Raw genomic sequence first — 27051 nt, forward strand, 5'->3', positions numbered from 1 at the left:
CACAAGCGGTCATGTTGAAGAAGTGTGTGACTTGTGACGAACGTACGTCCCATGAGAGACATGGCATTGGCCGAAAATCAAATGGTACTTTTTGCGTATTGGCTGTCCCATCGCTACAAAGCGGCGCTGGTATATAGCCCACTAGCCGAAAGCACTTCAAAAACCTTAACAGATTATCCCTAAATACTGAAAGTAATTCTGGTAAATCGTTGAGATGAAAATACATTTACCGAGCCAAGCATATTTCAACAGTACATTTGTTCTTATCATAATACGAATCGCACTCAGTTTTCAATTGCTCGTCATGTGGTATCTTAAAGGTCATAAGAAGACGATAGATAGATCTGCGCATTAATACGGGTCGTAGGCTGCGGCGTCACAGGCTCAGCCGTGGTCGGCTCGGGCGTGACGGGCTCCGCGGTCGTAGGCTGCGGCGTCACGGGCTCAGCCGTGGTCGGCTCGGGCGTGACGGGCTCAGCCGTGGTCGGGTCGGGCGTGACGGGCTCAGGAGTCGTAGGCTGCGGCGTCACGGGCTCAGCCGTGGTCGGCTCGGGCGTGACGGGCTCCGCGGTCGTAGGCTGCGGCGTCACAGGGTCAGCCGTGGTCGGCTCGGGCGTGACGGGCTCAGAAGTCGTAGGCTGCGGCGTCACGGGCTCAGCCGTGGTCGGCTCGGGCGTGACGGGCTCCGCGGTCGTAGGCTGCGGCGTCACAGGCTCAGCCGTGGTCGGGTCGGGCGTCACGGGCTCCGCAGTCGTAGGCTGCGGCGTCACGGGCTCAGCCGTGGTCGGCTCGGGCGTGACGGGCTCCGCGGTCGTAGGCTGCGGCGTCACAGGCTCAGGAGTCGTAGGCTGCGGCGTCACGGGCTCAGCCGTGGTCGGCTCGGGCGTGACGGGCTCAGCCGTGGTCGGCTCGGGCGTGACGGGCTCCGCGGTCGTAGGCTGCGGCGTCACAGGCTCAGCCGTGGTCGGCTCGGGCGTGACGGGCTCAGCCGTCGTCGGCTCGGGCGTGACGGGCTCCGCGGTCGTAGGCTGCGGCGTCACGGGCTCAGCTGTGGTCGGCTCGGGCGTGACGGGCTCAGCCGTGGTCGGGTCGGGCGTGACGGGCTCAGCCGTCGTCGGCTCGGGCGTGACGGGCTCCGCGGTCGTAGGCTGCGGCGTCACGGGCTCAGCTGTGGTCGGCTCGGGCGTGACGGGCTCCGCGGTCGTAGGCTGCGGCGTCACGGGCTCAGCCGTGGTCGGCTCGGGCGTGACGGGCTCCGCGGTCGTAGGCTGCGGCGTCACAGGCTCAGCCGTGGTCGGCTCGGGCGTGACGGGCTCAGGAGTCGTAGGCTGCGGCGTCACGGGCTCAGCCGTGGTCGGCTCGGGCGTGACGGGCTCAGCCGTGGTCGGGTCCGCTTGTGATGGTGCGCTAGCGCGTTGGCCGGTATGCATGTGCCTTGCATACGTCGATAAAAAGAAAATACACTCAAATTCTCGATCAGATTTACGTTCATTTCAGAATTTTCCTCGATCGTGCAAGGCGGTCATGCAGCGCTCAAGCGACGCCACAGCAGCAGACCAAGCCAGGTCGGCGAAAAGGAGCCTGACCTTCCCGTCTGTCTCCATCGGGAAGTACATCTTCTCCAGCGAGAAGCTGCGCCACGTCAACATGCGCTCCTGCAACGATCGAAGCGGAGACCGGGTTGTGGCCTACATCTGCGACCAGTATTGTGCAGAAGTGCACTGGTCGAAAGTGACAGGCACAAAGCGCTACAAGATGACCGAGCAAGTCCAAGGTAATTTTTGGAGCGCTACAAGATGACCGAGCAAGTCCAGGTGATTTTTGGCCAGTTTAGTAAAATATTTTAATTATCATAAAATATTAACAAAACTTTTGAAACTGATTTATTTGTATCATAAGTGCCCCACAATTATAATTGTATAGTACTTTATAGTATGACACTACAAATAATCTTTCAAAATAAGTATACAAAGTACTGGTGTCACGAGTCCATAAGCTGTAACATCTAGAGGATTCGATATGCAACGTCGAAGAACTTGATGCATTTGATTTGATCGGTTTTTACCTCACTATCCAGTTATTGTAGGCTACTGTAAGCGTATTAATGCGCAGATCTATCTATCGTCTTCTTATGACCTTTAAGATACCACATGACGAGCAATTGAAAACTGAGTGCGATTCGTATTATGATAAGAACAAATGCACTGTTGAAATATGCTTGGCTCGGTAAATGTATTTTCATCTCAACGATTTACCAGAATTACTTTCAGTATTTAGGGATAATCTGTTAAGGTTTTTGAAGTGCTTTCGGCTAGTGAGCTATATACCAGCGCCGCTTTGTAGCGATGGGACAGCCAATACGCAAAAAGTACCATTTGATTTTCGGCCAATGCCATGTCTCTCACGGGACGTACGTTCGTCACAAGTCACACACTTCTTCAACATGACCGCTTGTGATGGTGCGCTAGCGCGTTGGCCGGTATGCATGTGCCTTGCATACTTCGATAAAAAGAAAATACACTCAAATTCTCGATCAGATTTACGTTCATTTCAGAATTTTCCTCGATCGTGCAAGGCGATCATGCAGCGCTCAAGCGACGCCACAGCAGCAGACCAAGCCAGGTCGGCGAAAAGGAGCCTGACCTTCCCGTCTGTCTCCATCGGGAAGTACATCTTCTCCAGCGAGAAGCTGCGCCACGTCAACATGCGCTCCTGCAACGATCGAAGCGGAGACCGGGTTGTGGCCTACATCTGCGACCAGTATTGTGCAGAAGTGCACTGGTCGAAAGTGACAGGCACAAAGCGCTACAAGATGACCGAGCAAGTCCAAGGTAATTTTTGGAGCGCTACAAGATGACCGAGCAAGTCCAGGTGATTTTTGGCCAGTTTAGTAAAATATTTTAATTATCATAAAATATTAACAAAACTTTTGAAACTGATTTATTTGTATCATAAGTGCCCCACAATTATAATTGTATAGTACTTTATAGTATGACACTACAAATAATCTTTCAAAATAAGTATACAAAGTACTGGTGTCACGAGTCCATAAGCTGTAACATCTAGAGGATTCGATATGCAACGTCGAAGAACTTGATGCATTTGATTTGATCGGTTTTTACCTCACTATCCAGTTATTGTAGGCTACTGTAAGCGTATTAATGCGCAGATCTATCTATCGTCTTCTTATGACCTTTAAGATACCACATGACGAGCAATTGAAAACTGAGTGCGATTCGTATTATGATAAGAACAAATGCACTGTTGAAATATGCTTGGCTCGGTAAATGTATTTTCATCTCAACGATTTACCAGAATTACTTTCAGTATTTAGGGATAATCTGTTAAGGTTTTTGAAGTGCTTTCGGCTAGTGGGCTATATACCAGCGCCGCTTTGTAGCGATGGGACAGCCAATACGCAAAAAGTACCATTTGATTTTCGGCCAATGCCATGTCTCTCATGGGACGTACGTTCGTCACAAGTCACACACTTCTTCAACATGACCGCTTGTGATGGTGCGCTAGCGCGTTGGCCGGTATGCATGTGCCTTGCATACTTCGATAAAAAGAAAATACACTCAAATTCTCGATCAGATTTACGTTCATTTCAGAATTTTCCTCGATCGTGCAAGGCGATCATGCAGCGCTCAAGCGACGCCACAGCAGCAGACCAAGCCAGGTCGGCGAAAAGGAGCCTGACCTTCCCGTCTGTCTCCATCGGGAAGTACATCTTCTCCAGCGAGAAGCTGCGCCACGTCAACATGCGCTCCTGCAACGATCGAAGCGGAGACCGGGTTGTGGCCTACATCTGCGACCAGTATTGTGCAGAAGTGCACTGGTCGAAAGTGACAGGCACAAAGCGCTACAAGATGACCGAGCAAGTCCAAGGTAATTTTTGGAGCGCTACAAGATGACCGAGCAAGTCCAGGTGATTTTTGGCCAGTTTAGTAAAATATTTTAATTATCATAAAATATTAACAAAACTTTTGAAACTGATTTATTTGTATCATAAGTGCCCCACAATTATAATTGTATAGTACTTTATAGTATGACACTACAAATAATCTTTCAAAATAAGTATACAAAGTACTGGTGTCACGAGTCCATAAGCTGTAACATCTAGAGGATTCGATATGCAACGTCGAAGAACTTGATGCATTTGATTTGATCGGTTTTTACCTCACTATCCAGTTATTGTAGGCTACTGTAAGCGTATTAATGCGCAGATCTATCTATCGTCTTCTTATGACCTTTAAGATACCACATGACGAGCAATTGAAAACTGAGTGCGATTCGTATTATGATAAGAACAAATGCACTGTTGAAATATGCTTGGCTCGGTAAATGTATTTTCATCTCAACGATTTACCAGAATTACTTTCAGTATTTAGGGATAATCTGTTAAGGTTTTTGAAGTGCTTTCGGCTAGTGGGCTATATACCAGCGCCGCTTTGTAGCGATGGGACAGCCAATACGCAAAAAGTACCATTTGATTTTCGGCCAATGCCATGTCTCTCAAGGGACGTACGTTCGTCACAAGTCACACACTTCTTCAACATGACCGCTTGTGATGGTGCGCTAGCGCGTTGGCCGGTATGCATGTGCCTTGCATACTTCGATAAAAAGAAAATACACTCAAATTCTCGATCAGATTTACGTTCATTTCAGAATTTTCCTCGATCGTGCAAGGCGGTCATGCAGCGCTCAAGCGACGCCACAGCAGCAGACCAAGCCAGGTCGGCGAAAAGGAGCCTGACCTTCCCGTCTGTCTCCATCGGGAAGTACATCTTCTCCAGCGAGAAGCTGCGCCACGTCAACATGCGCTCCTGCAACGATCGAAGCGGAGACCGGGTTGTGGCCTACATCTGCGACCAGTATTGTGCAGAAGTGCACTGGTCGAAAGTGACAGGCACAAAGCGCTACAAGATGACCGAGCAAGTCCAAGGTAATTTTTGGAGCGCTACAAGATGACCGAGCAAGTCCAAGGTAATTTTTGGAGCGCTACAAGATGACCGAGCAAGTCCAGGTGATTTTTGGCCAGTTTAGTAAAATATTTTAATTATCATAAAATATTAACAAAACTTTTGAAACTGATTTATTTGTATCATAAGTGCCCCACAATTATAATTGTATAGTACTTTATAGTATGACACTACAAATAATCTTTCAAAATAAGTATACAAAGTACTGGTGTCACGAGTCCATAAGCTGTAACATCTAGAGGATTCGATATGCAACGTCGAAGAACTTGATGCATTTGATTTGATCGGTTTTTACCTCACTATCCAGTTATTGTAGGCTACTGTAAGCGTATTAATGCGCAGATCTATCTATCGTCTTCTTATGACCTTTAAGATACCACATGACGAGCAATTGAAAACTGAGTGCGATTCGTATTATGATAAGAACAAATGCACTGTTGAAATATGCTTGGCTCGGTAAATGTATTTTCATCTCAACGATTTACCAGAATTACTTTCAGTATTTAGGGATAATCTGTTAAGGTTTTTGAAGTGCTTTCGGCTAGTGGGCTATATACCAGCGCCGCTTTGTAGCGATGGGACAGCCAATACGCAAAAAGTACCATTTGATTTTCGGCCAATGCCATGTCTCTCAAGGGACGTACGTTCGTCACAAGTCACAATATGATACAGGCGGAAAACAACACACTGAAAGTCGAGAAAGAGCAGCTCGCGGTATTGCTTGTTGAAAAATATTGTACAGTGTATTTATTTCTAACTGTTGATATGATGCCACAGGAGGAAATTCACATTCTGAGAGCCGAGAATGAACATCTCGCGGTAATATTTGCTGAAAAAAATTCTACAGCTTCTGTTTACTAACTCTAGATATGATACAGGAGAAATATCGCGAGCTAAGTGATAAGTTCGAGCAGATCACGAGCGCTGAGGTAATATTGTTGAACTTCTTGCAGCTTACGTATTTTACTTACCGCCAGTATGATCCAGGCGGAGAAATGCAACCAGGTTGAGCAGCTCGCAGGCTTTCAGGTAATTTATTCGTTGAAAATCTGTACCCTTTATTTTATTTCTAACCGTAGATGTCTTATACAGGAGGCAATGATATCCCAGAACGAGCAATTCGCGGTACTGATTGTTGAAAATGCTCTACTTTTTCTTTTTACTAACTGTATGATATGATACAGGAGCAAAATCGTGTTCTGAAAGAGCAGCTCGCAGACGCTCAGGTACTAGATGTTGGAAAAATTGTACGGTTTCATAGTTTACTAACCGTAATATTTGATATCAGTACAACCTGAACGAGAAAGTCAAGCAAGTCGCAGAACTTCAACACAAAACCCAGGAAATTCGCAAATCGAGTCACAACACGATCCAGGTAATGTTTTCTGCAACCTGGATTTATTTATTTTACTTACCGTAAAAATGTTTTCAGGAACTTCGAGGGAATGTTCGGGTCGTGGTTCGAGCCCGGCCAGCTCAAGGTTCAGGTGGCATCCTGTCATTTGGAAGCGACGGGGCCCGTTTGACCTTGAGCGAGGGCGATCAGGGCCAGTCGTACGAGTTCGACCGGGTTTTTAGCCCTTCATCGACCCAAGACCAAGTGTTTGAAGGTTGAAGAGCTTGAAGGGCTGGTCCAATCCGCCATCGACGGGTATAACGTCGCCCTCTTCGCCTATGGACAGACAGGGGCTGGAAAAACCCACACGGTAAATTTGTATGCATGATTTATTATATTGTCACCAAATGTTCTAAACCCAGTTTGTGTATCAATGTAGATGCTTGGATCTGACACCGGTCAACAGCGCGGGGTAATTCCGCGTGCGCTGGAGAAGATTTTTCAAGAGACTTCGGTTTTGACCGAAACTGGCTGGACGTTCAAGGTTCAAGTGTCCGCCGTCCAAGTTTTCAAGGAGGAGGTGCACGACTTGCTCTGCACCGGCGAGCTTGTGAATCTGAGGCTGATCGAGAGCAAGACCAGCCACCAAGTCGCTGTCCAGGGGTTAACCACCTCGCAGGTACGTTCCAGTGTGGAGGCCCTAGATCTGCTCACTCGAGCAACCGGGCGCCGCAACACTGCGAGCACGGCGATGAATCAGTCATCGTCGCGCTTGCACTTCGTTTTCATGGTGCGAGCCGTGGGGTCAAACCCCGACCGCCATGACAGCGTTGATGGGCTGCTCTATCTGGTCGACCTCGCGGGCAGCGAAAACGCTGGCCGCTTCCAGGTCTCCGGTGAGCGGCTTAAGGAAACGAAGGCAATCAACAAAAGCCTTTGTGCCCTCAGCAGTTTTCAACGCCATCGCCCATGGCCAGCAACATGTACGTGCATCTCATTTTTTATTTTACTGACTTCGGCTGAATTTCTAATCCGTGTTTTGTATGTTTACTTCTACTGTAGGTTCCTTATCGGAACTCGAGGTTGACGCGCCTGCTGGAACCGTGCCTCTCGAATGGAGGCAAGGTGCAACTGGTTGTCAACCTCTCAGCAGATGCTGAGTCTGCTCGCGAGACCTCGCAGTCTCTGCGCTTCGCGGCAACCGCCAAGTCCTGCGCCCTCGGGTAGTCGAGGAAGCGCCGTCACCATGAAGCGTAGTCGTAGCAACAAGAAACTAGCTAGCCAAGCAACAAGAGCAATCAAATTATATGTTTCCATTCATTACTTCAAGTTTTACCCCTCTTGACCTTGACGGAATCGTGTCGCGGGACTTGCGCGCAGTCTTCAGCGAGTCAAACGCGATGTGGGCGACATCGCCCGTCCAAGCGGTACCGATTCCGGGCATGCTGCAATATTTGCACAACGAATCTGCGCTCGAGCAGATTCCAGCTGGTGTTCTCGTCAAGGCAGCGGAGAATGGGCACTTGGATGTGGTGCGCTGGGTTATTGACTGTGACTGGGACGAAGAGGAAAACGAGGAAGATGGCGGTGACGAGGACTATTTCGATACGCCGTACCTGACTTCGCTCGGTGGTGAAGCAAGTCTTGCCATTCACGCTGCGGCAACGAACGGCCATCTTGATGTTGCGAAGTACCTCCACGCTCGAGTTGAGTTGACTGGCCGATGGATTACAAGGAACAAGAGCTGAGTTCCAAGCGTCAGACCATCAGCCTCGAAGCAGGTACTCGGCGACGACCACCCAGCGGCGCCAATTTCGAGCGACACGATGCTGACAGCCGTGAGAAAGGGGTTGGCGGAGGTGGTGAAGTGACTCTGCCTTGAGTTTAGCTGCAACGACACGATTGATCTCTTCCTGCCATCGCATGGAAATGGTTCAGCGATACATGTGATGGACGAAGCTGCAGCCTACGGACATTTGGAGATCGTGAAACACTTTCACGAAATTGCATCAGCGCTCAAGGCCGAGTTCTCAAGGAGCGAGCGGATACTGCAGCGGAAAAGGTGACGGGTGCGATGTTTGAGCAGAAGCGCAATCGCCACGGCATTCAATGCACGACAGCAGCGATGGATGGAGCAGCAGCCAACAATCACCTGGAAGTCGTCAAGTGGCTGCACGAAAATCGGTCCGAGGGATCCACAACCGATGCGCTGGACCGCGCAGCTGGAAATGGCCACATCGAGGTGGTCCAGTGGCTGCACGCTCATCGGGCTGAGGGTTGCACCACAATTGCCATGGATGCAGCGGCCATCTTGGCGTCGTGAAGTGGCTCCATGAGCACGCAACTGAAGGGTGCCCTACACAAGCGATGGACACCGCAGCGGCGTCCGGTCACCTGAGGTTGGTCAAGTGGTTGCAAGACAACAGGCTGCACGAAGGACGCAATGAATGGTGCAGCTGAGAACGGGTTGTAAAGTGGCTCCACGAGAATCGCAGTGAAGGGTGCACGGAAGCGGCTATGAATTTAGCCGCAGGAAGTGGAAAGCTTGAGTGGTGAAATTTCTCCATCGGTATCGAAGCGAGGGCTGTACAGTACACAGGACGCTATGATTGGGGCTGCGAGAGGTGACCACGTTCGAGTCATTGAATGGCTGCATGTGAATTGCCCCGACGATTGTTCAGGTCCAGCTATTGATGAGGTCACTGCACGGCGCTTGAGGCTACGCTGTTCCTCCACCTGGTTCGGAATGAAACGATGAGCCCAGAGGTCATCTCGAATTCCATGGTGAAACATCACCTGGGCATTGGCCACTTCATTGTGGATAACATGCCATGATCGGTGGTATAACTCGAGCTGGATACGGTTCTTTTTAAGCGATGGGGACACTCAGAAAGCTAACGGATATCTACTATATTTTATTCTTGTTGCGGTACAAGGTTCGCAACGTCGCAATGTTTGAATGAAGCAATTCGCGCTGCATGAATTGCCGAGACGAAACTTGATTGAATCGATACACTTACCAGATTCTTTCAGCTTTGAAACTAAGCTGAAGTAGCAGCGGACCAACCAGATGTCGAGCAGTGAAGTGCCAAGCCGCTTGAGTCCTGTTGAGTCGAATTGAGAACTGATTGATTGAATGAAGTTACTCCTGGCATCTCCTAGCAGCTAGACTACTCATGTAGCGCCTTGAAGACACCCTGTGTACCCAAAGCAAGGGTTCAAACGAACCCAGAACGAAACTCAGATGAAGTCAACCCTTACGCCAGGGAGAACAGGCGCTAGTGTCGACAGGGTGCAGAAGGAGTTGTCAGAAGACTGTGGTCGCCATGACACGGCGGCCCACCTCCGGCAATACCCGCGTGCTTTCGTTTCCGCTCGTGCCTTCCAGTTGCTTGCTATAGACTATAGCCATGACTTGATAAGGTTTTGCTGTCCAGTCAGGAGCTGCAGTGCCGACTAGCGTCGTGGGCAGTCCCTTAAAGATGTCACGAGTCCGAAGGAGGACCAGAGCAACCGTCATCCGCTGCATTGAGCTGCTGCGGGCTCTTCGAAAAAGCAGAGCCGAAGACTACGCGCAGATGGCGAAGGCAGCTAGAAGGTTACTTCTGGTTCGATATCGTTTTGGCATTTCGGTTCGCGTGGAAACACTGAATGTCCGGTATCCCGCTCGAACGTGAAGGACTGCGAACAGCGCTAGCCTTACCAGCAAGTGTCACCGTAGTATATCGGCGTAATGGACTGCTAGGAGCTCGTGGCGTTGTTTGGCCAGCAATCCCTGCTGCAGGACCACCAGTAGGTGCGTTCACGAGTAAATTACGTAATATATGAGTCTATGTTCAGATGTGTGATGAAATTTACGCCGAATTCTTCCACCAAGTAGGAAGAATCTTCCTGGAAGATGGAGCGGCGCGGCGTGGGCAAGCGGCTCACCGACGGCCAGCGCGTGGAGATCCTCAAGCTGCTCGACAGCGGCGCCCTCGTGAGCGAGGCCGACGTGGCGCGGCGCTACGGGGTCACGCGCTCGGCCATCTGGCGCTTGCGGCGATCAGGCCGCCGCATTCTCGAGCGCTACCAAGAGGGCGACCTCCAATCTCGGAACGAGCGGCGCCGCGGCTCCAGGCCCAACCACAGCAGCGGCAGCAGCAGCGACGCCCAGTCAATGCAAGCGCTCGGGGCGGCCGGGCCAGCGCCAGTGCCAATAGCAGCAGCAGCAGCAGCAGCAGCGCCCGCGATGCATCCAGCCAGCTCGATCCGGCCGATCCCGGCCCCCGCCCAAGTGACGGCCGACTGCCGGCCACAGCCACAGCAGACGCCGCGACATCAGCAGCAGCAGCAACCGGTCCAGAGTCTGGAGTCCATGGCGCCGCTCGTGTTCATGGCGGCCAAGGCCATCGGCAGCGTCCAGTCGCCCGGCGTCGTCAACTGGGAGCGCGTCAGCGGCCACGAGGACGAGGACTTCTTCGAGGTCGTGAACGACGGCGTCTCCGTGCTGCAGCCGGGCACGTACCAGATCAACGTGGACCTGCAGCACAGCCAGCCGAGGGTGAACTACAAGTTCGTCTTCAAGGTCTGGCACGGTAAGACGCTGCTGGGCCAGTGCTCGACCCCGCTGAGGACCAAGAAGGAGGTCTCACTGAGCCTGCTGGAGATGAGGTGTCAGCTGCCGGCGCTGGCCAAGCTGCGCGTGGAGTTCCTGGCGCCCGGGTTCGCCTTCCACGACAGTCGCATCGTGCTGCGCCTTGTGCAGTAGCTCCAGAGGCTGTCGACGGTGGTCAAGTGCCCGAAGGTGAGTGTGGTGCAACGCATTTTTTATTGTGTTGATGTATGTGAATGTAACGGGAATTGACGCGCTAACGGGTTTACCGCTGCTGGTGGTTGATGTAGCGCATGGCCAGCGCCGTGAGCACGCGGAAGAACACGATCATCCCGACCATGATGCCGAAATACTGGGCCACGTGCGCGTTCTTGATGCCGAAGACAGCCTCGACGTACGTCTGCACTGGGATCTCTCCGACTGTGGCAGGCGCGTTCTGCACGATCTGGCAGCCGTGCGGGTAGTCGGACATGTCGAGCGGCGCGATGCCGCCCGGACTGGCGCTTGCCACCATGATGTTCACGAGCTGCTTGTTGGAGCACTTGCCGAAGGCGATGGCTGCGAGCGCAGAGAACGAGTAGCGCAACGGCGCGATCGCGTAGAGCCACTTGTAGCCCTGAGGGATCTGCATCGCCGGAGGGTTGAAGCCCATGACCAGGAGGCAGATGGCGTTGAACAAGATGCCGATCACTGCGGCGACCTCGATGCTGGGCAGCGCGAAGACCAGCAGTTGGCCCATGTACGCTTGGAAGAGGATCATCAGAGCCACGTTGATCCAGTACACGACTCCGTTGACGAAGCCCTCCAGCCCAACCATGGGGTAGTAGATGACCGTGAACAGCGCGGCGCCGACGAACACGTACGGGAGCTCGACGATCGTGAAGCTGACGAAGTACCAGAGAGCAGAGTAAGTTTGTGATGCGCGCTCTCGATAGAATGCGGCTCGCTCCTCGAACGCCATAGGCAGAATGCTGATGAAGGACACCCCAATGAAGACCGTCGAAATGAAGACCATGCCAAGCCCGCTATTGATGCCCTGGTAGGTTTTGAACTCTGCGCTGATGTACACCAAGCCGAAGACCAAGCCGAGGAAGATTGAGATGCAGAGCCGAGTCAAGTTGTACGATGGAGTGTGCCAGTACATGGTGAAGAAGCGATCAAGAAGGAAGCGGAGCTGCGTGGCGCTGGACGCCGCACGCTTCTTGGAGTAGCTCACCGGCTTTAAGTGGTCGGACGACTGGAACAGACCAGCTTCGGTCATCTTGCCATCGAGAGACTTCTTGTTTGCGCTGGCATGGAAATACTTGACGAAATCAATGGGCTGCTGGTCTTCATTTGCCTGGCCGACTTGGCGTTGGCTTGCGACACCTGCACCGATGACTTCCAGCATCCATGTGGCGGGGTTGTATCCGTCCGTGATTCGCTGCACACTCGGAATGGCTTCAAAATAGTTGATTAGGGCACTGCATTCGTGCCCCAGGTCGCCGAAGTACACCGTCTCGCCGCCGCGCTTGAGGAGCAGAAGACTATCGAACAAGTGGAACACATCGGTAGACGGCTGATGGATGGTGCACAGCACCGTACGTCCCGAGTCTGCCACCTTTCGGACTCCGTCCATGATGACCTTGGCAGATCTCGCGTCAAGTCCACTGGTGGGTTCGTCCAAGAAGAGGATACTCGGCTGCGCAGCCATCTCGACACCGATCGTGAGGCGCTTCATTTTCTCCATGGAGCTGCCTCGGATCATCTGGTCCGCGATTTCTTCAAGGCCAAGCAGCTCGAGACACTCATCAACAGTGTCGAATTTGCGGCTGTCGGGGACGTCCGAGCCCTGACGAAGGAAAGCTGAGAAGGTGATGGCTTCGCGAAACGTTGAGCCGGTCGAATGGATGTCGTTCTGCTCACAGTAGCCTGTGCAGCGACGAACGCTCAGGTCGGAGGCCTCGAAACCATTCAGCAGGATCTTGCCCTTGATTGTTCCCTCGGTCTTGCGTCCAGCAATCACGTCGATCAACGTCGTCTTGCCGGCGCCAGTCGAGCCCATCAAGGCAGTGATTTTTCCAGGGGGGGCGTATCCAGTAATACCCTTCAGCAAGTCGAGCGACTGTACCGGTTGACCAGGTCCAGCAGGAGCTTGCACGGTGTACCAGAGGTCTTTGAAGGCGACTGAAACAGGATCCACATTTCTCTCGGGGTGTGAGCTGTTCACACGAAGCACCACGTCCCCGCTGCTCGGAGTGTCCGTCCGTGGAGACTTCATCAAGCCGTAGCCTTCCTCGTCATCGGTGGAAGCAGTCTCCTTCTCTTCGTGTGGCAGCGCGATATGCTCTGGTCGTTCGTAGCGGTGGTACTCGAGCGCAAAGTACGACATCATCATGAAGAACACGTAGGCGCCTGCCATGAAGAGGATGCCGTACCCCACCCAGCTCTTCTCCGAGGGCACGTCGAAGAGGCTGAGGGCATATTGACCCATGGTCATGTTGTACGCCGCGCAGTAGTCCACGCTCTCGTAGACGCAGACATCCAGCTCGCTGCTGCGGTACTGGCTCACGACGGCGCTGCGCACGGTCCAAGCCACGGGGTCGATCCCGTAGAGCCAAATTAGCCAGTCGGGGAGGCTGTTCTTGGCCACGACGTAGCCGCCGAAAAGAATGAAGATCATCAAGTTGACCATTGCGACGGGCTTGGCGATGCTCAAGTTCGGCGTCGCTGCGACGAGGAAGAAGAACAGCGCCAGGAACACCAAGATGACGAGCATGAGGAAGAGCTCGAACAGCAAGTACGCGCCCGCTTCGTTCACGAACCCGCCCACCCAGTAGACGAGCGAACCGAACATGAGACTCTCCAACAACGCCAACGGGATCTGGCTGATTGACGACGCCAGCACGAAGGACGAGGTGCGGTAGAAGTTGGCGGCGCGTTGCTTGTAGAAGACGTTGCGCGAGTCGTAGAACGTCGACAGCATTGCAGCTTGGCCCAGCCCCAGGAAGAGCATGGCGGCGAAGATGACGCCCATCGTGACTTGGGTGTCCGCCATGTCCATTTGGTAGAAGAGACTCGCGAAGATGAGCCCCATGATGATCACAAGCATCGCGCGGCCGATGAGGAACGCGTGGTTGCGCTTCGTCAGGATGAACTGGCGCTTCATCAGCGTCCACGTGCTCGGCCAGAAGCTCTGATGGAACTCGCGCACTGGTTTCATGAAGTTCGCAGCGTCGACGGAGTCTTTTAGGGCTGCAGCTCGCGCATCGTCCTCACTCTCAAGCACTTGGTAGAGCGAAGAGTTGACCCACAGATCGGCGAACTCGCTTGCAAGCATCGGGTGGGTGGGATGCTCCTGAGGGGGTCGACCTTGCTGGTACTGGATCTGCTGGGGCGTGGCGAGGTCGCACAGGAAGTCGGCGATGTCTCTCCTCGGCGGACAGATGAAGCCAAGTGACTCGAAGTAATGCTGCACCTGAGACGTGGGTCCATGGTACAACACGCGGCCCTCGTTAAGGAGCAGGACGCTGTCAAACAGCTCAAACACCTCAGGCGACGGCTGCAGGAGCGAAATGACCACCGTCTTGTGGAAGCGCTGGGCCATACTACGCTGCGCCGCGATAATGTCGAACGCCGCAGCGCTGTCAAGTCCCGTCGTGATCTCGTCCATGAGCGTGACGTACTTCATGCCGAACTCCATTTCGCCGGTCGTCATGCGCTTCTTCTCGCCACCGGAGATGCCGCGGTGAAGCGCATTGCCCACGATCATGTGCTGGCAGTCTTCTAGTCCGAGCGTCTGGAGGACGATCTCCGGGTAGTGCTTGAAGACGCTGCTGGCGGCTTGCAGAGCAGACGCGTTTTCCGCTGGCAAGCCACGCGAGAGGAGCTCCGACGTCCGCTTGTCCAGGTGCGGGCCGCAGCACTCGTGCGCGAACTCGAACGTCTCGCGGACGGTCATGGTCGGCATGTGAGTGTCATTTTGAGTCACGTAGTTGACGAGTTGCGGTAGGCGCTTCAGCAGTTTCTCGCGGGGGACGCCGCTATACGTCATCTCGCCCTCGACGGAGATCTCTTTCTTCATCGGGAACCGTCCGCTCAGCAGCTTCATGAGGGCCGACTTGCCGGCGCCGGACTGACCGAGGATAAGTGTGACCGTTCCTGGGCGGAAGGAGCCTGTGACGTCGTGCAGGATGTGCTTGCGCACCGAGTGCTTCTTGGCGGAGACCGCGGCGACCTTCTTCATGACGTGGTTGGGCAGCGTCGGCAGTTCGTTACGCGGGTCGGCGATCTCCTGGTCGTTGGCGTCCAGGCGCCGACGATGCCGCGGGTCGTGGACAGCCACGAGGTCGGCTGCCAACGACACGTGCTTGAAGTGCACCTCCATCTGGGCCATCGCGCGCCCGAGCGCGGTCTCCACCTTGGCGGAGATGTCTTCGTGCAGTGCGTACGGACCGCGTGCCATCATTTCCTGGCCGGTGTTGTACCCGACTGGCGGCTCGGGGGTTCTTGGCTCGGCCACCATGGCGCCCAGGGTGAACAAGGTTGAATGTGGCTTGTGGCTTGAGTGGATTTGCTTTCGACTGGTAAGTTGAGGAATGAGGGAGCGAGTATGGCAACTGCAGTCGAGTCTACCGAGCTTGCAGAGGCTGGATCACGCCCCGAACCATGGGCCGTCATCGCCTGTGTGGTACGGCGCGGTGCGTAAGCGGGCGCGATATTTACCGCTGAGAAATGATGACGGCCGCGCATCTTTTTCGCCAAATCGTGCCGTTTCGCGGGCACTTCAACCTGCTTCAGACTCGACGACTGCAGTTCGAGCTGAGGTTCATAATTCTGGGGGAAGATTGCTGAGTACGTTGAGCGTCCATGGTGACGCGCACCTGAAGGTGGTGACCAACAAAGACGTGTGGCTCTGCCTTGCCGTTGGCTGGCGATGTGGTGAAGCGAGGCGTTATGTTGCTTTGGTATCAATACCTTTCGCACCAAGGGGGCTGCTTTCAGTTGGGTGGAGAAAGCGTTTGAATTGGTGTCTTCCTGCGTCCAGTTCGGTCCATGAAGTACGACTACTACGCAGGACCTTGAAGCTCAATTCTGAAGTTTGAACGAATCGTGAACCACCCAAGCTGGGCTCTTTAGATCTGGGTTTTATTACGACCAGCGGTGCTCGCGCATCTTTTTTTCGACGAGTACGCGGTAATCACATTGAACTGAGCGGGGTTAAGAAGAACACACACTTGGCCTAGCGCTGTTGGTGGTTGCTGTACCGCATGGCGATCAAGGCGAGAATGCTGAGCAGCCCGATCATCCCGAGGAAGATGCCGAACGACCGCACCGTCTCGTCGTAGACAACGCCGAATACCTGGTCCACGTAGGTTTGAATGGGGATGGAACCGATCTCGGGCGGGGCGTTCTGCAGTATCTGACAGCCGAGCGGGTACTTGGACATATCGATCGAGGCCAAACTGCTCGCGCTGGCTGCAGATGCCAGGCTAGACGAAGACAGCGAGGCACCGGATACAGTGGCAGCGGTGGCAGGTGATGAAGCGCTCGTAGCCGCACCAGTCGCCGCTGCCGCCGCATTGGCAGCGGATTCACTGGCCACGGATGGGGTAGCGAGCTGGATCTCGGCCAGCTGCTCATCGGAGCACTCACTGAAGACCGTGCCCACAAGCGCCGCGAACGAATACCTGTGTGGAGAGATCGTGTAGAGCCACTTGTAGCCTGACGGGATCTGGTTCGCTGGCGGATTGAAGCCCATGAGCATGAACGAGATGGCGTTGATCTGCATCCCGATGATCGACGCCACCTCAATGCTAGGCGCCGCGAAGATGCAGACCTGCCCCAGGTACGACTCGAAAATGATCATGAGTGCCACGTTGATCCAGTAGAAGACGGCGTGAGTGAACCCTGAGAAGCCCACCATAGGGTAAAAGACGGCGGTGAACAGCATGGCACAGACGAACACGTTTGGAATCTCCACAACGGTGAAGCTGACGAAGTACCAAAGCGTATTGTATGTTTGCGATGAGCGCTCGCGGTAGAACGTAGCACGCTCCTCAAACGCCAGTGGTAGGACACTGATGAGAGCGACCAGACCGACGAAGACCGTGGAGAGGAAAATCAAGCCGAGGCCGCTGTTGATTCCCTGGTAGGTCGTGTAGTCCGCATCGGAGAACAGCAAGCCGAAGACCAGTCCGAGGAGAACCGAAATACCGAGACGAGTCAAGTTGTAGGAGGGTGTGCGCCAGTACGTGATGAGGAAGCGGTGCAGCAAGAAGCGGAGTTGAGTGATGTTCCGGGCCGCGCGCTTCTTGCCGTAGGTGACGGGTTGGTACTGCTCCGAGGGCTGGAAGAGACCAGGCTCCGTCAACTTGGAGTCGAGGAGCATCTTGCTGGCACTCCTATTGAAGACGTCGACAAAGTCGATGTCCTCTGTCGGCTGCTTCTCGCCGCGCTCAGCTACACCAGCACCAATGACCTCCAGCATCCACGTCGCCGGATTATATCCGCGTTTGATTCGCGGCACGCTCGGAATGGACTGGAAGTAGTCGACTATCGCTCGTGCTTCGCTGCCAAGCTCTCCAAAGTACACGGTCTCACCGCCCTTCTTGAGCAGCAGCAGACTGTCGAACAAGTGGAAAACGTCCGAGGACGGCTGGTGGATGGTGCACAGTACCGTTCGTCCGGAGTCAGCGACCTTGCGTACGCCGTCCATGATCACTTTCGCGGACCGTGCGTCGAGTCCGCTGGTGGGTTCGTCGAGGAAGAGGACGCTCGGCTGCGCTGCCATCTCGACACCGATCGTAAGACGCTTCATCTTCTCCATGGAGCTGCCTCGGATCATCTGGTCTGCGATTTCATCCAGGTCGAGCAGCTCCAAGCACTCGTCGACGGTGTCGTACTTCTCACTGTCGGGGACGTCGGCTCCTTGTCGCAGGAACGCCGAGAACGTGAGCGCCTCGCGGAAGGTCGAAGCTTTCGAGTGAATGTCCGTTTGCTCGCAGTACCCGGTGCAGCGTCGAACGCTGAGGTCCGAGGCTTCGAACCCGTTGAGCAGAATCTGGCCGCGAATGGTGCCTCCAGTCTTCCGTCCAGCAATTACGTCCATCAAGGTCGTCTTGCCCGCACCCGTCGAGCCCATGAGCGCTGTAATCGATCCAGGAAGTGCATACCCAGTGATACCTTTCAAGAGATCGAGTGCGTGGGCTGGTTGGCCGGGACCACCGGGGACTGAAACAGTGTACCACAAGTCCTTGAAGGCCACCGTCACCGGTTCCACCTTCTTCTTGCGGGCGATTCTATCCATGCGGAGGACGGTCTCCGTGCGTGCGTCGCTGTCCAAGATGTGGACGTCGGATGTGTAAGGCGACGCCATCTGATTGAAGGCGTTGTCTTTGGCCTCATCGGTCTTCGCCTTGCGGTCTTTCGGTTCCACGGGCAGCGCGACGTTCTCCGGGCGATCGAATCGGTAGTACTCGAGGACGAAATACGCCAGTAACGTGAACCCGAGGAAGATCAGCAGCAAGAAGACGATGCCGTAGCCGATCCAGTATTCCTCCGAGGGAACGTCAAAGAGGCCGAGCGAGAACTCGCCCATTGTCTGGTTGTACATGGCGCAGTAGTCGAACGCGCCGTAGACGCACACGTCGAGCTCCGGGTGGCGGTACTGGCTCACAGCGACGGCGCGTACGGTCCAGGCGACGGGGTCGAGCCAGTAAAGCCAAAGCAGCCACTCGGGGATCTGGTTCTTGGATACAACGAATCCAGCGAACAGAACGTACAAGAGCACGCAGACCATGGCGGCAGGCTCGGCGATGCTCAGGTTCGGCGACGCAGCAGCGAGGAAGAAGACGAGCGACAGGAAGACCACCAGAATGAGCAGGAGGAAGAGCTCGAACATGAGGAAGGCCCCCAGCTCGTACACGAAGCCTCCGACCCAGTACACAAGCGACCCGAACACGACGGTCTCCATGACCGCCAACGGGAACTGCACCAGCATTGTCGCCACCACGTAGGACGAGGTGCGGAAGAAGTTGGCAGCTCGCTGCTTGTAGAAGACGACGCGCGCGTCGTAGAAGGTGACGATCCAGGCCACCTGCCCCAGTCCCTGCGATAGCACGGACGCGTAGATGACCCCCATGGTCATTTGCGTGTCGTCCAGACCGAACTGGTAGAAGAGACTCGCGAACAAGAGCCCGACGACGATGACGAGCATCGCGCGGCCTTGAAGACACGCCGGGTCTCTCTTCATGAGAATCATTTGCCGCTTGGTCAGCGCCCACGTGCTGGCCCAGAACCCCTGGTGGAATTCCGAGACGGCCGCCATGAAGGCCTCAGCGTTGGCAGCCATCTCCTTGGACTCTCTCGCGTCCGCCTCCGCCTCGAGCTGCTGGAAGAGTGGGGAGCGGACCCAGAGATCGGCGAAGTCGCTGGCGTTTCGGGGGTGCACTTTGCGGCCTCCGAGAGGAACCCCCAGTTCGTATTGAGCCTGCTGCGGTGTAGCGAGGTCGCACAGGAAGTCGGCGAGGTCTCGTTCCGGGGGACAAATGAACCCCAGAGACTCGAAGTAGCCCTGCACTTCGCGCGTGGAGCCGTGGTAGATGACGCGCCCTTCGTTGAGCACCACGACGTCGTCGAAGAGCGCGAAGATCTCGGGCGACGGCTGCAGCAGCGAGATGACCACCGTCTTGTTCATCTGCTTGGCCAACTTGCGCTGCGCCGCGATGATGTCGAAGGCGGCGGCGCTGTCGAGCCCCGTGCTGATCTCGTCCATGAGCGTCACGTACTTCATGCCGAACTCCATCTCGCCCGTCGTCACGCGCCGCTTCTCGCCGCCAGAGATGCCGCGATGCATGCCATTGCCCACAATGGTGTGCTGGCAGTTGTCTAGCCCAAGCGTTCGCAGAACCACGTCCGGATAGTGCACCTCAGCGCTGCCTGCAGGGACGGCGTTCTCCGCGGGAGACCCGCAGCACTCGTGAGCGAACTCGAACGTCTCGCGCACGGTCAGCGTCGGCAGGTGCGTCTCTGTCTGCGTCACGTAGTTGACGAACTGCGGCAGACGCTTCAGCAGCTTCTCGTGGGGCACTCCGTTGTAGGACATTGTGCCCTCCACGGTGATCTCGTGGTGCATGGGGAACCTCCCGCTCAGCAGCTTCATGAAGGCCGACTTGCCCGAGCCCGACTGGCCCAGAAGGAGCGTGACGGCACCCGGACGGAAGGAGCCCGAGATGTCCTGCAGAATGTGCTTGCGCACCGAGTGCTTCATCCCGAGCATCTTCTTGACCACGTTGTTGCTGGACTCCTTGGATTGACTCCAGTCGTCGTTGGTGGAGCCCAGGTCGGCCGTGAGCGACAGGTGCTTGAAGCGCACCTCGATCTGCTGCAGGTCGCTCTGCATGCTCATCGTCTTCCGCCGGATCGCAGTGTCTCCCACCATAGTCACCGAGCTACGACCGACACCGAAGCTCGCTGTCCGCTTCTCGCGCGTCGGCGTCGGCGTTATCACGTACGAAGCCTTGTCGACTTTCTCCAACACGCCCATGGTTTGCTACTGGTACTCTCGAGGTGGGGCGGTTGGCGGGGTTGTCTTGCGCTGAGCAAGTTGGGGAATGAGGCTGAGAGAGGACAAAGGGCGTGGATTTGTTCGCCTTCAGGTTGTCGAATCGGCTCGAACGAAAGCTGAGCTAAAGGTGTGCACGAGCACAATACTTTAAACTACGCGCTTGAAAGCCATGTAGATGTGGCCACTTCTCTCCGTCCTGGGTCCTTTCTGAACCAAAGGGAATGGCTACTGCTGGCGTCACATACTTCAGCGTCCGGCGACTGGAAAGACACTCATGGCAATTTGTCTCCGGATCTCGAAAACCGAGGGGTTCTTTTTGTCGCGTTCACAGGGCAGTAGCGCCATCTCACCGCACGACCCCCTGCAGTGTCAAGTCGTTTAGTCGTGTCCGGTTGATCTCTGTTGGAACTGCACTTGAAGTCAAGTGTTCTAAGCCGCAGCTTAATGTCAACTTTTGCCCCGTAGGAGCTCTGTATCCTTCTTCTAGTAGAAGCGGACCCCTTCAGCGCCACTAGTCCAAGATAGACCCAACGCTCCATGACACGGCCATGATCGATCTGTCTAACTGTTATTCGAACAAAGTAGCGCTGGCTTGATCATGGACGTGGTAATATTAACGAAGCTTTTAGTCCTGCTCGCGAGGTTATCGCTCCATGCTGCATGCATTGGTACTTTAAGGTGAGGATTCAATTGGCACAGTGCCTCATACTGTAGTAATCGACAAAGGATCACACACTACAGGAAGGTACCCACCGCTCTTCTCTCTCGCAGCAAAGTGGCCAGCATACTTGAGTCTCGACGTCATGTTGCGACCACTTAGCAAATACAGCCACCGAAATCAAGGCAGGAGGCCCAGTGAGGTCTCTTTGCCCCTGCGACTGAAGTTCAGTTAAACATTGCCATCGCCATCGAGTTGCGTTCTTCGAGTTGCGTACTTCTCACGATCGAATAAGGTCCGCTCCCTGTGTGATGTGCGCAATGCTGTACTCACTCGAGCACTCACCAAAGATATTAGCGCTCCTCGTCCTCCTCCTCGACAAGTGACGGCTTCTGAAATCAAGCGCTTCAGCAAAGGATACAAACGAGCACTCGACTGTGCTTTTCGGCATTACTGCTTACCAGATTGCGATTTGGATGGTCGACGATATCAATGCTGCAGGCTTCATTTGCGGACAATGAAAGAGCCTGTTCGACAGCGTTAGAAGTGCCCTCACGCCATGCGTACTGCGAGGCATACACACGCGGTGGGCCCGATAGGCAACAGACGATGGAGCCGACAGGCAATGGACGTTGGACAGAACCAACTTGAGAAATTGACAGACTTGGGCTTCGAACACTGAAAAGGTAACCAAGCTGTTTGGAAATCCACAGTGCGCCAACGGTGGTCGACGTGCGGTTCGATTTCAGCAGTTGCCTAACTAGCGCAATGAAGTGAGTCTCGTGGCCAGGGCCTTCCTCCACGTGACGCCCACCGACGCACTGCCGCGGTTGGGGATAAGAAGTCTGCAACGCAGCGACTTCCTGCTACATCAGGTCTGTTCGCTTAGGCTGCTAGCGTAACGAGTTTGCTGACTCAAGAGAACCGGAGCTAGCTGGAATTTCGGCCCAGAATCGACCAGAGAAACGGAGACGACGCTCGCAACAGCAAACGAAGCACCATACAACGTAGCAGCACCGAAGCAATCATCGAAAGTCTATAGCCATTACAGTACGATAGCACTGGAGTCGAGACGTTCGCTGAAGAAGGCGTCCAGCTTGGCAGCAAGAGGCATGAATGCGTCTGGGTTCAAGTAGCAGGCGACCGCCGCGAGGGCCTCGAGAAACTCAGCCAGAGTCAATACAACGCTCTCATCGTGTTGTCCAGCCTTTGCCTTGCTCTTAGACCCAACACTCCTCGCCTCTGTCACACTGTCACCCGTGGTCGGTAGTGTGTCCGAGGCTCCAGTTGGCACTCTAGCCAAGTCGAAGTGGACACTGTCGCGCTCAAGCTGCAGCGTCTCGGCCAGAATGTGCTGGACGTCGTCGAAGTGCAGCAAGTTGTCGCGAAAGAGGTCGAAGTGCTGGCAGCAGTTGACAAACCCGTTCGCAGACAGCATCTTAGCTGTGCCCCGGAGCCCGGTACTGTCCTGACTAGCAAAGCGCCTCTCGGTCTTCGTCTCACTCAACACAAAGTGCGAGTACATCGATCGAAGTTTCTTGTGGTGCGTGGTGAAGACCTCCCGACACTCGAACGTCAGCAGCTGCGGTCGGAACGCGTTGCTCTTCTCGTCAGAGTGCATGGCGTTCGGGAAAATAATCTCCTCTAGAAACTTACGGAAGCGTAGTGCTAGCGGTAGAGTGAGCGTAGTATCCGCCCCTTGTTTCCACTGCACCCGATCACTACGGACGATGTGTACCAGAGCCTCCACGAACTCTGCTGGGGTCATCTCCCTTCCGTTGGTCCCACCCGATTCTTTGGACGGAGCGGACAGTATGTGCGTGAGTGGTAAAGTTGAGGTGGCGGCCCCCATTGAGGCTGCGACGTCGGGACTCACCTTCTCGAACACGCTCTGGAGCAAGTCGTACGGGAAGCACTGAGCTCTGCCGAAGACTTCGCACTCTTTGAGGAACGCATAGAACTCTGCCAACGACATACACGCCGAGATCTTGTAGAAGAACCGAGCTTCGTCCACGGGGCTGCCCCCAGTAGAGCTGCGATGGGATCGACTGCTGTCGATGTTGGCGTAGAAGCGGTAGATCCGGCGCAGATGCTCGTAGTGCTCGCCCAGCACTTCTTCGACCCGTTGCAGCTCGTCTGTGAGCTCTTCCGGCGTCTGCTTGCTGTCGTTTTGGCTCGTGAACGCCTGGACAAGCTTCGGGATGTGCAGCGTAGTGAGCATGTACTTCTCGCGCCATACTCTCCGATCGACCAGTTCAAACGGAGCTTGCTCGCGCCCTCGGCGTGCGAGAAGACGGAGCGCGTCTTGCTGGACACGGCGTTGCAGACATCCCCACACCCTCATGGCGATACTGCGCTTAGAACATGCGTACTGCACCGTGTTGACTGCATTCTGTAGCACAATGCTAGCCTTCGCCAGTAATTGCGGGGGCGACGTCACTTCCGGGGGTGCCTTTGTCGCCTCCAACACGTCGAATGGGGTGTGGAGCTCTCTCCATTGCGACCTCACGGAGTTCCAGACCTCACGAGCTTCATTCAGAGCCACTTGAGCCTCGCACCATGGGTACTTATTGGTAGAGTTTGATGTCTGCACAGTCGTAACTTGCTGCTGAGTACTGAGGCTCGGATGTTCACAGACCAGGAAGCTGAACAAGCAGAACACCAAGTCGCTCGCTATTTCGCTGCTCAATACGTGGTCGCTTAAGAACGCTGGGCACGCCGGGTTCAGCTGCTCAGCCAACGCAGCGCGCAGCTCCTCCCGAGTCGGAAAGGGGGTTTGCCTTGACGAAGCACTAGCAGCAGCAACACTGTCAGCCGCAGCTCGTGACAGAAGCATGAACGCGCTCTGCATTCTTGCAGCTCTTGGAGGGGTCCGTCGCCTTTTACACATCAACACCCGATCAAGAATATGGCGAAGCGCGTAGTAGTTGTGCATGTCGGAGGAGAAGTTCTGAATCAAGCCCGCGTTGAATGGGGAGAGGTATTTGAATGAGCCCCCGCACTGTTCGAGCTGAAAGTTGATCCATCGCAGCACCAACAGCTCGGAGGGTAAGCGGAGGAGGTCGTTCTCGTCCTCGCCTTTCATGACCAGCACGCCCATATCGACGTAGTCCTCCACGGAGACAGCGTCCAACATGTTTTGCAAGTAGTCGCACTCGCAGTCCACGAAGGCGAAGCAGAGCTTCCCCCACTGGTTGGAGATCGTCTGCAGTTTGCGCTCCTGGCTCTGTCGAACGCGCAGTTCCAGTTGAGTGAGCAGTTCTTCGAGCGACAGCGTGTGTCGTTTAGCCAGGTCGAGGTGTTCGCGGTGGGCTTTCATCTCGACTTTGGCGCCTTCAATCTGCACTTGCAGCCTGCCGATGAGCTCCTGGTAGTCGTGCTTGTTGTCGCGGTAGAGCTGGATCTGCTCGTGGGACTTGCGCACTTTTTCGGCGACGGCGTAGTCGCTCCAGCGCCGGAACAGCTTCATGAGCCGCTGCTTGGTCCAGCGCCAGCGCGTCTTCTCCAGCAGAACGCGCGTGTACTTCTTGCGGATGATGATCTTCTTCCAGTCCGCTAGCGTTTGGCGCATCACGAGACGACCCCATCGGTTGGCGACGCGGTCGACCATGAGCTCGTTGTTACGCAGTCGCTTGAGCATGAAGTCGTTCAGCGAGTCCAAGCGGGAGCTACATGTTGTAGACCAGTGTATCAGTAGATGAACGTAACTACTTGGGAATAATGAGGAGAAACACTCACAGACGTTGCTCTAGAGCCTCTTTCTCCGCCAGAACCTCCTTGAGCTCGGTAAAGTAGGCGCGACGCGCTAGTGCCCCCTTCAATGCCTCGGGGGCGAAGCCCGCGGTGGACTCCAAGGTTGAAATATTGTTTGGTTCCTCTTCTCTGTGTGAAGGATCCTTCATGTACGTGGACTTCTCGAGCTCGACTCGTGTAATCTGCGTGAGGTTCTGGAATCGCGGGAACTTGGAGCTGAGTTTTGAGAGAACATCGAAGCAAATCGCTGTACGCAGCGGATTTGGGACGCCCAAGTGTTCGGTTGACTGTAGTGCCTTGGAGAAATCGTACTCGAAGCGAGAGGCTGCGGTTTTGGGCACACCCTTCTGTCAGATCAACTACATTTTGTCGCTATCAAGTACAATTGGCGCCACCTTGCTGCTCGAAATTCAGCTCTTCCGACCCGCACTTGGCCCTCCACGTCTCGATGTTCCGCAGTCGCTGCGTCTTGAAGTAAGATTCGACTTGTTCATGTTTCAGCGGGGCCAGAGTGTTGTCGTTGGCCTTCGCTGGTCCGTTCGTCACCTCCTGATTGCCCGCTCCAGCTCCATCTTCAGATTGCATCGCGAACTCGGCCCAGCGACCTTCTCGTGGGACGTTGCCAAGATATCGACCGATCGATCGGTGATCGTTTCGCTCAGCCCAAGTTGGCGCCAGCGCTGCTATTCCTGACGATTGATCGTTTGGGGGGGTGGAGTTCATTCATGGCTCCCTTTCATCACTGCAGGCACAGATAATTTGGCCGTATACCCAGCAGCCACCAATGACCGACTACGTGCCGTGCGCGACGCCCCCTGCCCCTGCCAAGGGCTTCTTCTCGAGCATGAACCCGCTTTCGCTTTTCGATGATGTGGAGACGCTCACGCCGCACGAATTTCTCCGCGATTTCTACACGCGTCAAGGCCTGTACGACAAGTTGGAAGACGTGGACGCGTTGGTGGAGACGTACGGCCACCAAATGCACATCCTGTACGCCGAGCTCGACAAGAAGTGCGCAACGAAACTTTTGAGTATTTTCAACCACCCTCCGGGTCTATCAACTAATCTGCTTTGCATGTAGGTACGGCACCTCATTTTGTACCAACCCTCCACCTGTGGCGTCTGAAACCCGCATCGCGGAGCCCGTCACACCGTCATACACGTACGCTGCTCCCACGACCCCCAAAAGTCCCGGTAAAGCTCCGGTCAACAAAAGTACGGCTCTAATTACACGTATTTCAACGCATAGTAACTGAGCTAACTTAACGTGACGTGACTTTGACAATACCTCAGTTGTCCTGTTGGGGAACTCCGGAGTGGGGAAGACCAACTTGATCAGTCGCCTGCACAAGGGCGAGTTCAATGAGGAGTTCGCGTCTACGATCGGTGTCGAGTTCCTCACCCACGTGGTGAAGGTCGACAACGCGGACGTGAAGGCCCAGATCTGGGACACCGCAGGACAGGAGCGGTTCCACGCCATGATGTCGACCTACTACCGCAAGGCTGCAGGAGCGCTGCTGGTGTTTGATGTCGGGAACCGCGCGAGTTTGCAAGACGTCGAGCGGTGGCTCGATCAGCTGCTGAATGTCGCTGAGCCCGGACTGCACGCCACACTCGTCGGCAACAAGTGCGACCTGCCCGCCGACAAACGAGCGGTGACAGCAGAGGAAGCCCGACAGTTTGCAGCGGCCCACCACATGGCCTACGTTGAGACGTCCGCCAAGACGGGCCTCAACGTCGAGGAGGCTTTCCGTGGCCTGGTTGCAGCCATCCACAGGGCGAGACTGGCGGACATTCAAGAAGCCACTCTCGCTACAGTCGAACTCAGCGGCAAGAAGAGTAGCTCCAACTCGCTCTTCGACTGCAAATTCTTCTAAACACTTTCGCTAAACACAAAATATGAACTTGATCCAATTCCTCAGTATTTTCAAACGATTAGATCCTTCATCGCTGCTGCTACTCTGTTGTACCGCACTGGGCTGCGAAACTTATCAGATCTGCGAGTTGCTCGTAGATTTCTTGTCCACCGACTCGATCATTTGGCTTACACGAGATGATAACTTCGATATACTATTCAGATAACCAGGAAACGTCAGAAATTTAACAGTGGATGAAGACAAAAGCGGTTGACTTGCGTACCTCTAGCAGCGAGCGCTTGGTCTCGTCGTAGCGGCGTTCCAA

At 54.8% G+C, this 27051-nt stretch overlaps 7 protein-coding genes across 7 annotated transcripts; 3 read left to right on the forward strand and 4 right to left on the reverse strand.

Moving 5' to 3' along the window:
* Positions 1-314: 314 nt before the first annotated feature.
* Positions 315-1430, reverse strand: PHYSODRAFT_330641 (hypothetical protein; the record flags this gene model as incomplete). Its single annotated transcript, XM_009527338.1, has 1 exon — positions 315-1430. The coding sequence occupies one exon, from the start codon at positions 1428-1430 to the stop codon at positions 315-317; it is 1116 nt and encodes a 371-aa protein (XP_009525633.1).
* Positions 1431-5960: 4530 nt separating this feature from the next.
* Positions 5961-7545, forward strand: PHYSODRAFT_314320 (hypothetical protein; the record flags this gene model as incomplete). Its single annotated transcript, XM_009527339.1, is given in 6 exon segments — positions 5961-6011; positions 6271-6357; positions 6415-6582; positions 6602-6688; positions 6758-7207; positions 7381-7545. The coding sequence occupies 6 exon segments, from the start codon at positions 5961-5963 to the stop codon at positions 7543-7545; spliced, it is 1008 nt and encodes a 335-aa protein (XP_009525634.1).
* A 3148-nt stretch (positions 7546-10693) lies between these two features.
* On the forward strand, positions 10694-11068 carry PHYSODRAFT_501344 (hypothetical protein; the record flags this gene model as incomplete). Its single annotated transcript, XM_009527340.1, has 2 exons — positions 10694-10717; positions 10748-11068. The coding sequence occupies 2 exons, from the start codon at positions 10694-10696 to the stop codon at positions 11066-11068; spliced, it is 345 nt and encodes a 114-aa protein (XP_009525635.1).
* Positions 11069-11177: 109 nt separating this feature from the next.
* Positions 11178-15416, reverse strand: PHYSODRAFT_500678 (pleiotropic drug resistance protein ABC superfamily; the record flags this gene model as incomplete). The annotated part of the gene is made up of 1 exon (XM_009527341.1): positions 11178-15416. The coding sequence occupies one exon, from the start codon at positions 15414-15416 to the stop codon at positions 11178-11180; it is 4239 nt and encodes a 1412-aa protein (XP_009525636.1).
* A 717-nt stretch (positions 15417-16133) lies between these two features.
* PHYSODRAFT_247974 (pleiotropic drug resistance protein ABC superfamily) lies at positions 16134-20438 on the reverse strand (the record flags this gene model as incomplete). The annotated part of the gene is made up of 1 exon (XM_009527342.1): positions 16134-20438. The coding sequence occupies one exon, from the start codon at positions 20436-20438 to the stop codon at positions 16134-16136; it is 4305 nt and encodes a 1434-aa protein (XP_009525637.1).
* Positions 20439-22162: 1724 nt separating this feature from the next.
* Positions 22163-24757, reverse strand: PHYSODRAFT_502566 (hypothetical protein; the record flags this gene model as incomplete). Its single annotated transcript, XM_009527343.1, has 4 exons — positions 22163-22282; positions 22433-23121; positions 23167-23248; positions 23309-24757. The coding sequence occupies 4 exons, from the start codon at positions 24755-24757 to the stop codon at positions 22163-22165; spliced, it is 2340 nt and encodes a 779-aa protein (XP_009525638.1).
* Positions 24758-25654: 897 nt separating this feature from the next.
* On the forward strand, positions 25655-26747 carry PHYSODRAFT_314323 (hypothetical protein; the record flags this gene model as incomplete). Its single annotated transcript, XM_009527344.1, has 3 exons — positions 25655-25881; positions 25952-26085; positions 26164-26747. The coding sequence occupies 3 exons, from the start codon at positions 25655-25657 to the stop codon at positions 26745-26747; spliced, it is 945 nt and encodes a 314-aa protein (XP_009525639.1).
* Between the last annotated feature and the right edge of the window lie 304 nt (positions 26748-27051).

The sequence above is a fragment of the Phytophthora sojae genome, assembly GCF_000149755.1.
Source record: "Phytophthora sojae unplaced genomic scaffold PHYSOscaffold_4, whole genome shotgun sequence".
Taxonomy (NCBI): Eukaryota; Oomycota; class Peronosporomycetes; order Peronosporales; family Peronosporaceae; genus Phytophthora; species Phytophthora sojae.